At 40.4% G+C, this 12,438-nt stretch overlaps 1 protein-coding gene across 1 annotated transcript; it reads left to right on the top strand.

The window, feature by feature from the left end:
- The first annotated feature begins 1,928 nt into the window (after positions 1–1,928).
- On the top strand, positions 1,929–11,720 carry NEMP2 (nuclear envelope integral membrane protein 2). Its single transcript, XM_010178303.2, has 8 exons — positions 1,929–2,033; positions 3,608–3,836; positions 3,997–4,069; positions 5,065–5,158; positions 5,873–5,987; positions 6,648–6,873; positions 9,160–9,336; positions 11,495–11,720. Exons 1-8 carry the CDS (start codon positions 1,944–1,946, stop codon positions 11,718–11,720), a joined length of 1,230 nt encoding a protein of 409 aa, XP_010176605.2. The 5' UTR covers positions 1,929–1,943.
- The last annotated feature ends 718 nt before the right edge of the window (positions 11,721–12,438 follow it).

The raw sequence follows: 12,438 nt of genomic DNA, 5'->3' as shown, positions 1-12,438 counted from the left end.
GAGAACGGGGCGCGGAACAGGCCCCTCATTAGCGAGGGCAGGGACAGCCCTGAAGGTTGTCTGTTCTTAGCTGTAGCAGTGATACACAGAGCAAGAAACTGCTTCCCCTCTTGCCTTGACGTTCCCAAGTCCTGGGCATCCTCCGGATCCTGCAGCGGGTGCCAATTCTCTCCACTGCTTGTCATCCCCTGACTTGGGAATTGCCCTCTCTGCCTTGTCCCCGCAGTAGCTGCCACCCTCCATCTCACCGCTACCTGTTCGGGAGCACCTTGCCCTTTGGAACGCGATTGTTTCACTCTGTGGAACTGACGTCACATTTGAATCAAATTATTTTTTATAAAATACCTTAAGAATATGCCTAGGAAACGCTTCCTAGCATTGCATATGGAGGATGTTACTCCTGATGTGGATGGGTGGTTTATCCGTAGTGTCAGAGAACCCTGATGCACGCCGCCGGCACCCCTGGCTGCGTTTGGTCCTGCTGGGTATTGCCATTTCCCATCGCTGGGTGATCCCCTTAGCCCCGGGGAGTGCCCGGCCTCACCTGCTTGCTGTGACAGTCAGCAACGCTTCTCAGAGACAAATTAATCCTTTTGCAACTTCCTCTGATGGCCTTAATGGAAGTGACTGTTTAAGACGTACAGCCAGCCTTTGTCTGAAGGGGTTGTGCTCCCTCCTGCTGGATTTGCCGTAGAGAAAATTTAATCAGATGGTTAATTTTTTCAATAAAAATGCCCAAATTTTAAGTTGAAACCAGTTTACTTTAGCACGATCATCTGTGGATGCTTTAATTCTGGAATGACTTAATAAACTTATGTAAGAACATCCACACAGGTATTTTTCATTGGTTTAATTAAATTGCTTAAAAATAATTTAGCCTCAGTTCAGCTTCCTTATAGAGACAGGACAGGTTTTTACCTGCAGACAGTATCTCCTTGCCCAGATTGAGACTGTTTTGCACATACTCATTTTGCTGTTCTGAGTGTATGACAGTGTTTTAGCAGTTATTACTGAGCTTGGCTGAGACCTACATTTTCTATTCAGTGAGCCAGATGATTCCCACTGTTCAGATCTGTAATTATTTCCCTTATTCTTCTCTTTAATTATGTTCCTGGAACACTGCAGTAATGCACTGTAGGGTATATTTTACACTTGCATATAGATCAGAATGTATGTTATTCTTCAAAGTTTGCTCCATAGATCTTTTAGGTGCATTTCTGCTCAAAAATGCAATCTAATTCAGAAGATTGTAGGGGGTCACTAAAATTTCAGGAGAGTTAGACGAGTTAGCATCCCTAATTAAATGACTTATGGCAAGCCATCAGTGCAGTTGCCTGATTACATGTCACAGCTGGACTATGTCAGGAAAAATTGTTTTAAAGAGAAGAATTGTGTTATTTAACATTAGAAACATTTTTGAGGGAGAGGAGTGTGATTTCTGCGATCAGCAGCCGTGTCATGTGCTAAATGACTATTTTAATATGTAAGCCTGTTTACCTGCTCAGACTCCCACAGTTGCATTCACCATTGCTATAAGCATTGACGCCGGTGGAGTTACACCCACTCGTGCCAGCAGTGAATTTGGCCCAGAGGCCCCATTCCAGTGCCATCAAAACACTGATACCAACGCCAAGCTTTTATGGATTACGTTTTTTAAAAATACCACCCTAGAATAATTCCCCTCCCCCCCCAAAAAAAAAAAGGTGTTGCAGTTCACTCTGGAGCCTAAGTGACTTGATTAGAAGTCTAATTTGAATTTTCATCTAAATCAAGTTGAACATGCTACCCTGCAGCACAGTTTTTACAATTATCTGCAAATTGCTTGTGATTCCCTCAGCAAATACAACAGTGAAATGGTGGAAAAGTATGCATTTGTATTTGATACATGCTTAAAATTGACTTTTCTGCCTCTCCTAGGTAGCAACTGTAGCTTTTTGCAGGAAATGGATGTCATGGAGAAACGGGATGAAAACTGTTACTGCTATGTGCAAAACAGAACCATTCGCTTGCAGTACCTTTGGTCAACTCTTCAGGTAAGAGGCTGTTTTGGGATCATTCAGATATGCCATACATTTCACATGAACTCTTGCCAGTGAAGTGTATGATCAGTTAGCAGGATCAGAGCACTATCTCTGTGTAATTAGTAGTCTGACCATGAAAAAAATGCAGCTTGTGATCGTCCACTTGGGATGCAGCGAGGTTTGGTCTCTCTCCATTAGGATGGCAACCAGGATTACAGTATATAGTACTGGTGGACCACTGTTAACTCTGCCACAAATATTTTTGCTTATCATGAAACGCCTTTATAGAAATTTAAAATCTGAGAATAAAATGCAGTTCTGTGACTCACTCACTGTAGCGTACCAGGCCACTGTGTAGGAACCAAAGGTGTATTAGATTATGACTAATGGAAAAACAGCAGTAGCAGTGCACTTCTGTTTTTCTGAGTAACAGAGGGTCATCTTACGAGAAACATGTTTAGAGATTAGCTTGAAACAACATAAAAATCTCTAACACTGGAAGTAATAATAGGGATTGGACTAGATGATCTTTCGAGGTCCCTTCCAATCCCTGTGATTCTGTAATAATAGGAACAAGCTGACTAGTTGTGTGGTTCCTGTTTTTTACCTGGGAAGTATGTCTCCAGACAAGGGAAGGAAATGGTTTCACTTCATCTCTGTGGGAGGAATTTGCTCTCAGACACGAGGAAGTGGAACATCTATTTGTCTGTTTCCAGGCCTGTTTTCGTCAGGAACGTGCTGTAGATGTTTCTATGAGTGGTAGCAAACCTGAGGTGGTGAAACCCTCCAGCAGTCACACAAGCTTTCCTGGAGTAAATATTTAAAAGCAGGAAGTTCAGATTTTTCCCACAACAAATTGCTTGCTGAGGTGTTGTCTCTTCTCCCAGCAGAAGCCTGTTTTATTACCTATTGCATCACTTTTGTAGATGGGTCTTTGTTGTCTAATAGGCCCTGATCAAGAGCTCACAATGAATCACAATCTTCGCGAAGATCATCCCATCTCAGATTGACAAGATCTTTTACCAGTTTGGTGGAGGAGGGTGCTAGGAACTAATAAGAAGCCCCCAAATACCCATCAGGAATGTACTTATATTTAAATTTCTGGTTATGATATCTTTCAATTTCCTTACCCCTCTTCTGTCCCTAACATGAAGACTGCATTATTAACTACAAGAAAAGCAAGTCCACTCTCTTAGAGTTCAGGAGGGAAATGGGGAAGCGTATGAACATCCATAAAAGAAACTGCAGTCAGTCAAAGATTACTGATTTTGTTAGAAATCTGTGTGTGGGCGAGTGTCATGGTAAAACCAAACCCACCAAGTTTTTGGATGGATTGAGGCCCCTCCACAGAACTTTGCTGAGGTTGAGTTCTCCAAATCACTTTGTAAAGGCCTAAGCAAGTCATCTTTCCATAGTATTAATAACCAGTATTAAACTACTAAGAATTGCACTAGCATTTTTTTCTTGAGATGTCTATACTGATTTTCATTATCACATATATGGTTTATATGCTCTATAGTTCAGAAAAACAAAACCCCCCAATGATTCTGAGCTACTTCCCTGTGTATTTTGTTGTTTGTTTTTAGATAAAAGTTAACAGCAGAGAAATGTTCAGGTTTGAGCCTATTTCAGAAAAAAGCAACTGTCGTAATTCAGAAACTGTTTTTGAGTTTGCTGCATGTGCTGTTCAAATCTTCTGGAAACCAGAGACATCTACAGAAACTTTCATAAGCATAAAACAATATGGAGAGGATATTTGTTTCAAAATACAGCCTTTCAAAACTGAACCCTACACTGTGAGTGTGAAACGAGAAAGTAAGTAAAAAAGTTTTCAGTTTACAGATTCAGTGTTACTGAATGTACCATCTCTTTTGTAAGAAGCTTGGGACTTTTCTGTTGATATTTTATATAATCAGCGTTTCAGATTGAATTAGTCTAAAGTCCATTTCTATTCCCCCCCCCCTTTTTTTTTTAGTGCTAGATGGAAAGCTCTTGGTTTTGTTTGTAGCTGGAATTTTTCTGTTCCATTTTGCAAAAAGCCTGAGCAGGTGAGTACTAGCTGATGGTTTTTGACCTTCTTTCCCAAAGCCTGTGCATCTTTGGTCTGTTTTCTGAGCTACAGAGGCAGTTCTTTGGGAAAGTGAAATAAGGAAACTGAACATATACTTAAAACTTCTTCATACCATTTGTGTTTGGACAGATTGTGACATATCTTGGGTTGCTGCACTCTATTCGTCACTTAGCTGTGTTAGGGTCCTTGTATCCAAGCTTCCTGCACTGGGCGATGCCAAGACAATCCTCAGCAAGCAAGCTTGTGGATTCAGAGAAATTCTCTCTCCCTTCAGACCAGTGAGGTTAGCTGAATGCTAAACAGTGCTGCATGTATTACAAATTATGTCTTCCTGCAGCAAGAAGTGCTTAGGATGAGGTCATCTGGGGCCTTGTCTGCCTCCACCTTTGTGCCAGTCTTTCCCCATCATTCCTTTGATGCACATTTTGCATAGCATGTAAGGGAGGATACTTAATTGTTACAGCAAAACGTATGGCCCATGACTTCAAAGCTAAATGAGTCACAAATTAATTGTCAGGAGGCACCTCTAAAACAAGCAGAGCAGCAATAGATTTTATAGAGTTAACTGAATTAGAAAGTCAGTCTTTATAAATGAATAAGCTTAGAAAAAAAACTTGTGGGGGTTTTTTTTACATTTTAATTTTTGTTTTTCTTGCAGAAGCATATTGGTACATAGAAGAAAATGTAATTACTAGAAACTAGAAAGTCAATGACATCAGAAATAGTGTGAGCTTTAAAAAAACCAACAAAATCTCCTAGCCTGTAACAATTCCAGTGACCATAATTATCTGATGGGAATTTTTCCTTACACGTATTTAATATCTAAACTGGATCTGTTACCCATGTAACTACAACTCTGACTTACAGCTATGCTAAGTTCTTACTGAAGATCACTGGTGTTTTTACAAATGTTGGCATCTTAAGCAATTACAAATTATGCTTCTTATGGTATTCTCTTCTGTTCTCTTCCAGGAGTGCCAAGTTCTTTTACCTTTCTGGAATAATACTGGGTGTTCTTGCTCTGCTAGTCTTTGTCCTGTTGACACTTAAAAGGTTTATTCCAAGGGTAAATCTACATTTATAACACAAAATAACAATAATAATCAACATCATAATGTAGGAAGTGAAAACTGCAGAGCCAGATTCTGATCTTGCTCTGTTTTTGTGGCCAGGTAACTCCACTGAAATGACTGCAGGATTGCCTGCATCAAGTAAATATTATTAGGTCAGAATCAAGTTCTAGTTAGCTTGCTCCTGAGTTTAAAGTAAACAGGAGATCATTGCTGTACAAGAAGAGTTTATTCTGAAACATAAATTATTTTTATTGGACTGGAGCTAAGCTTACTTTTGAATCTATGAATCAGTCTAAATCAAAATGTATTTTTAGTGGCAACTGGGTCAGATTCTTTTCTGTTCACCAGAGACTATTCATTCCAAGGCAGATGTGAATTTTTCCTTTACGTTTACAAAATCTGTGCATTCCCACAGTGCTGCTGAGATGTGTTACTGGAAACACACTGCAATAGACTTATACCATGACACTGGGACATGATACACAGACACGGAGATGCAGTTGCTCCATTTAGAATTGATACTGTTTAACTGTAGTATGCAGAGCACTGTACTGTGGAAGTCTAACACAGATCATAAACCCTGGAGGTCTACTGAATGTCACATCTGGTTTTGCCTTTGAGTTCCCTTGCACACAATGGTCCTGATTCTGACTTGATGGGGTTTTTTTAACTTTTTTGTTGTTGTTGTTCTTTTTTTTAATTTCCAGCACAGTACCTTCTGGATCTTAATGAGTGGCTGCTGGATGTCCTCTCTCTATTTTATTTACTGCTTCAAAGAGAATATGCATTGGCTGTGGTCTGAACACAGAAACTCCTTGCTGGGTAAGAAAATTATCAAAAAAATGTGCTGCACATTTTGGTTTAATTTAGTGGTTAGATGAATACCTGCCAATAAAAAAACAAAATCGAGTGACTCATTTATGGAGTACTTTTTCATCCCATACCACAGTCGTTGGAATATTCCAAAGGTTCCTAATCCACTCAAATGATAATTTTCTCAACGTTATGTCATTAAATAAGGAGTTTGATATAGTGGGGCAGTAGCAGCTTTAAGAGCAGATTTTGCCTGCATTATTTGTTCATTGATTTGCCATTGCATACTTTCCCTGTAACAGCAAAAGGGCAGCAATACTGCTTTGTATTTTGCTGGATCTGGGAACTGGATGCATAAGTTGCTAACTGGATGTGGCTGCAGGGGCTGACAGATCTATGGATCTGGCACCTGCCTCAGTGTTCCTGCATGAGGAGAACCCATGTGCAGCTCACGGTGTTGGCTAAAAGCTGTTCATAGATCGCCCTGTGAACTCTTTGCATACTTTTGAAATACAAAGTACATACAACATAATGCAGGTATCTGCAAGACAACACAAGAAACAGCAGGCTATACTTTGCAGCAGTTGCAAGCTTTGTGAACCAAACTAGTAAAATTTATAGGGGTAGATCACATCTTTTTCTCCTCATCCTTCTTTTCTGTTTCTCCAGGGTATTTTCTGGCTGTGGGAATTATCAGCTTTGCCACTTGCTATCAGCACGGACCGCTTACCACTGAACTGAGCATAACCTTGTTCACATGGACGCTACAATTAACAGCCTTTGTCTTGATTTACTGTGGTGTCACCATACCTCAAGTTGCCTATGCAATAATGGCCCTCAGCCTCTGTTCAAAAGGCCTGTGTTACCCCCTCGGGGCTGCTTGTCACGTAGGCAGGTTTGTATGTGTTTGTGAATGTCCAACTCCCTGTATCACCAGGAAATACTGGAGCCTGATAATGAAAAAAACCCTTACACTTCAGTAATGATTTAGGAATTTCTAGTACTTTTGCATATTTTCAGCAAATATAAAGCTGCAGTAGAAAAGGTTTAAATCCCTGAGATGCAGGAATTTGATTACTTTCCATCTGGCAGTTTTAAGCATGAGTTTTGTTCTACAGAGAATGGAGAAACGTGACTGTGTTCTCAAGTACAAATGTAGCACCTTCTAGTCTGCAACATACAGCAACCAAAACATTTCTGTTTGGCTGATTGATAAGACTGCAGCAATACTGCCTTGGTTTCATGGGTAGAGAGAGAACCTGCAGGTAACTTGTTCTGAAACTTACGGGATAAACCAGCATACTGTCACCTAGGGAGCAGGTGTTAAAAAGTGACAGTCCTTGTAGGTTAGTGTAGAGCTCAGAGACTAAAAACATGTGTCCACAAAAATAACAGTTTCCACTGATTTTAATTTTCCAAGGTTGTTATCTTAGATAGACAGGTACTGTCTACCTTTAATTTGTGGAAACAATCTGTTATCACTGTGGAGACATCCACCCGTATTCCCAGAGCCCCATTTATATTGTGGCATTTGGAATGGGAACTGCTTGCAATACACAGACCTTAGTTTGCTAAGTATTTTCATTAGTAATATGGGAACAACATGTTTGCTCATCCTTGCATTTGAAGCATATTTTATCACAAATACCACACTCAAATTAAGATTCTAAGAAGTCCTGCCAATTTACATGTGTTTTTTACCTTCGCTGATGGAATCCAGGGTAGGAGTCTTTAGTGCAGACTGTTCATAGCTGTGGACTTCTGCTGAACTGCAGAGAACCTGGAAGCAGCAAAGGCTAGAACTGGCATAACCAAAAGCATAGAATACTTTTTTTCTTTTTTTTAGCATATTGTTTAGTTCTGAAGAACATAATTGCTTTGTTCTTGGGCTCTTTTTAGATGTTGAAGTGCGGATGGGGTTGAAGCTTTTTAAATTTAGGTAGAATTTATCATTTGTTGAAGACTGATTTCTACCTGCAGCTGAGAAGCACCAGTTGTTTCAAAACAAACATATAGGATCAATACTTACTTGATGTAAGCAGGTTCAGCTCACTCAGAAATCAGTAAGATTTGGCTACAGGTTCACAGAAGTCAGAACATACCTGTTTTACCCTGAAACACTGTAGTTTGTTTTCCACATGGACCTCTCTTTGTTTTTTCATGAACTGATGCTTCGTGAGCCAACAAGCAGTGAACTACAAACTTCTCTTAGGAGAATGACAAGGGGTGTTTTTTCCCTGTTTCAAAACACTGAGCAGTAGCACCAAACTGTGAGGCCATGATGCCAGATATACAGTTAGAGCAGCAGGTAACATCAGCATAACTAAGCATCTTACGTTATTTGTTGTTAAGATCAGTACTGATCCCACTGAGCCAGCAAGACCTTTACCATTTGACTTGAACAAGGGCTACAGATCATGCTTGCTTTACAGGGAAATCAGAGGAAAGTCGAATGCTGCTGGTTGCAGCAGGTGTTTTTATACAGAGCTGAAAGTTTTATGGGCATCCAGCCCTTGCTTATCTTAACTCATCACAACATTTAAATTGAAAGCAGTCGACAGAAGGGAACAGAACATGGCATACTTTCTAATTGATATCTAATTATATTATACATTGCTACGCAGCAGCTAAAAAAACATCAGATTGTAAACATTTTGGCCTCAGACTACTCAGTTTTGTAATTTAAAGCAAGATTTAGGAGAAGCGATCTAGTAAACAACATGAACAACTCGTAACAGAGCATTGCTTATCTTTGAAGTTAAATATGCAGGCTGGGTTTTGATTCAGCCCATGTCTCTGCACAGACACATTTTGCATATTGCACCTAAAAATGGCTGAGCAAGCAGCCGTCTATTTAATTCTATGAGATTTTAGTCCATGCATACACAATAAGGACCTGAACCAAAGCTCATCTGAAGCTCATTAGCTATCATTGTGTGGAATTCTACAACTTTGGTTAAGACCTAGGGTAAACAGGCTAGCAAATGTTAGACACCTTGTCCTAAAATTTTAATGCGAGAATGTAGCTTGTCCTCTTAAAAGGGTAGAAGTGATTAATGTGTTCTATGTGTGTGTGCATATATATGTTAATATATTAATAGCAGGTAGTAGAGAAAAAGGACAGACGATAATTATGTGCCAGAAGACTTTAGAAATACTAATTATTTTAATTTAATTCTAGAAAAATGAAGAACCACTTTAAATCCAAAAAGTTAGTGTTTAAGTACCTTACTGAAGAGGAGTATCGAGAACAAGGTGAAAGAGAAACTAACATGGCTCTGGAGGACCTACGCTCATTCTGCAGGAGCCCTGACTTCCCATCATGGTTAGCTGTATCCAAACTCCAGTCCCCACACAGGTAAGAAAATTTGGTCTCTGCAACAGGAGACACATTGCACAGATGCTGTTGCAGAGCAGACCCAAATGCTACTTCAGGCACTGTTCCAGGTGCGTTGATCTTACGTGCAGAGTGGCTTTATCCACTTTAGTAATCCCACTCAAAATCACAGCCATGTCTCTCAAGGATATTACTTGCTGGTGGTATCAAACCCTGTTTGTTCCTCTCTGACCCTAAATTACTCAAGAGTTTGCAGATGTTCACAGCTAATTCCTGGTAATGGCAGCTTTCCCTAAAATGTACAGGCTGCCTGCAGTGACTCTGCCATCTCCTACGCAGTGACTCAGGTGGCCATCTAACCAGTGAAATGCTCCTTTCTTCAGTTTCTAGAGCAGCACTGTGTAAAATTGGGGCAGGCTGAAGATACATGCTCAAATATTACCTGCATTAAGCTCTCCAACTGCAAGCCTGCACAGCCAAGAAGTCTTATTGCTTGAACTATCAACCAATACCTACGACTAAGAATACAGAGGGAAAAAAAAATCAGTGTCTAGGTCTAGGAAGTAGAACAGGTAGAAGAGCTACTCCAGATAAAGCTTAAGGGACAAATTTAAGACAAATATGGCTTCGGAAGGGAAGGGTCTGATAAATGCAGCCAGAAAATACTGCAGAATATAAAATTAATCATAATAGTAGTGTATTTCCATCAAAACTAAAACTTTGAGTTATCAGAAGCAGAGTTTCACATATTACCTACTCATAAAGGTTTGGCCCTTGCCACAAAACCAAGTATCACAATTTCAAAGGAGCCCGGTCAGCTTGGATTTTAATCGATAAAAAACTACAACTAGTTTCAGAACCTTCATCTTCCTTGGATGTGCACACAGACAGCCATTCTGCTAGGTTTTATAGATTTCCTGTTAAACCACCTTATTTTCTAAGATACTTGCATTCTAGAGCATGACTGAAAAATACAAAAAGTGAAAACTCACTGCAGTATTGCAAGACCAAATACTGACAAATGCACAAAACAAACAATTGGGACACATGTATTTCCTAGCCATTGCTTAGTTAATATGGTCCTTATAAACTCCTCACTATAAAAATACAAAAATAAAAAGAACAACCAACCAAAGTCTGATTTAAAATCGAGTACCCCTTCAAGCTTCCATTAAGCACCAGAAGATCATTCAACACAAGGCAAACGTGTAAAACACAGCCAGTCCAACTCTGTTCCCCATTTAGACTAACACTGCTTCCAAGAAGAGCGAGGTGACAACATTCATCTCGCAGAACTGTTAAGTCTAAAATGTAAATTATTGATTGGTTTACCAGAACTCCAGAATGTAGCTGCGTTTCCTCTTTTTTTACATTTCTCTGATGCTGTCGACACTTACCCAGGTGTCAGTTCTGCCGTCTGTTTTCACACGCTTGCCAGAAACCTCCAGCTCCATTCTCTCTTCAATGTAGCTGTCCACTGAAAGTAAGATCTGTGGCGAATTTAAGTGTAGGGACAGTGCTGAGTTCATGCTTTGTTCTGCCAGACCTCCAGTTTGGCATTTACTTGGAGCAGCTGCAGAATTCCCAGTCTGCAGCTCCAAGTTCACCAAAAGCCAGAATTTTTTGGTAAGACTTTAGCTCAGCTTGCCCAGAGCGTGCATGCAGCACAAGAAGCAAGGTGATAGCACAGCCATGTAGGAATGTAAAGTTCTAAGCCCTTTTCCTTTCATTAGCAGTGTCAACTTACCTGAATTCTCACAGCCTTTGTCTCAAATATGCTACAGCTTCAATTTATTTTTAGAAGCTGAAGTACCATCTATCCAACTGCACACATGCTTACTCTGGATTACCCCACCAGTACTGACAAGATGTGAAAACGAAGTTAGATCTTCTTGCTTAGTCACACGACCCTGCAGATGGCCACCAGAAGAGCAAAAGTTACTTATGCAGGAAAGACTGAAGACTGAAAAAAAAGATGAGGCAGGAAAACAAATCTTCAGGGTTGTTGCCGTCCGTTGTGATTTACTTTCTGCTGTTCAGGACTCCCTAGCTCATGCTGCAACTTCCCCTGATCTGCACGGCCAGTGGGCATGTACTTACAGCATCCCTGCTTAATTGGCAGCATCCCCTGCATTACAGTATTTTTTTCATTTCACTTCTCCCTTTAAAAATTTGTCAGGTTTGCAGGTTTTGTTCTGGGATCTCCCCACGTCTCACCTGCAGAAACAAAGGCGCACGATGAGGAATATGGCATTGGGAGCTTCTTTCTGGAGGAGCAGCTTTTTGAGACAAGGGCAGAACCTGAGCAAGATGATCCAGCCAATTCCATCCATGAAGGAGATGAGGAGGATGAAGATGAATTGCATAAACAAATTTCATTCCCATATGCTACTGAGTTGCTCTGAGGTTTGGGGAATAACCAAAAGATGGAGAGGGGGAAAACACATTTATCCTAGAAAGGAAGGATGCAGACTGCAAACTCACCCTTGGTGATTTCTTGTGGTTGCTGGTGGACAAACAAGAATTTTTGAAAAACCTATTTCCACTATCACTGATGTTGCCCAGTTAAAGCAACAGAAAGAAACCAAAGGGGCTGTTGAAGTGAAGAGGATTCTCATGCTATTGGTACTTCAACTAGGGAAGTAAATGTTGCTTATTTCCAAAGCAAGTACTGGCAGCAGCCTTTCCCACCAGGATGCCTTGTTTTTCTGAGGATACTACCTCTAGAAAAGAGAGAATCTCTTTTGGCCCTTTTCATTGTCACGTCCTCTGTGCTGAGCACTAGAGAGAGGGGAAGCCACTATTAATACTCTACTTTTACCAAGTACCCTATGTGTCAACAATTTTAGTAATGCTGTTGGTGTGCTGATAAACTATTTTTATTGTTTGTGAGACTTTTCAGTGCTAAAGATCCATAGAGAGTTAACATAGTTGAATGAGGTTTGCTTGCTCTTTTGGCTGGGCTTGCTGTCTGTTAGCTGCATTTTGCCTCTCCACCTTTGCTTGAAGCTCCCCTTCAGAATCCTGCCTGACTTTTCACCCTCTGCTTGTATTGTTCTGTTCTTGGTCTCTGCTCTGGTTACACTGCACTTCCTTCTTTCCATGTCTTTGTTTCTTCACATC

This window comes from Antrostomus carolinensis, unplaced genomic scaffold (assembly GCF_000700745.2).
Source record: "Antrostomus carolinensis isolate BGI_N321 unplaced genomic scaffold, ASM70074v2 scaffold15711, whole genome shotgun sequence".
Classification (NCBI taxonomy): Eukaryota; Metazoa; Chordata; class Aves; order Caprimulgiformes; family Caprimulgidae; genus Antrostomus; species Antrostomus carolinensis.
The sequence above is the reverse complement of the archived record's forward strand: the minus strand, read 5'-3'. Positions and strand labels throughout refer to the sequence as shown.

Bases quoted from the DNA above. Each gene is read 5' to 3' on its own strand.
- NEMP2 (XM_010178303.2), top strand. From the start codon at position 1,944: ATGGATGTCATGGAGAAACGGGATGAAAACTGTTACTGCTATGTGCAA. The intron at 4,070-5,064 runs GTGAGTACTAGC...GTTCTCTTCCAG, and splicing joins TTTGCAAAAAGCCTGAGCAG to GAGTGCCAAGTTCTTTTACC. The intron at 5,159-5,872 runs GTAAATCTACAT...TTTAATTTCCAG, and splicing joins TTAAAAGGTTTATTCCAAGG to CACAGTACCTTCTGGATCTT.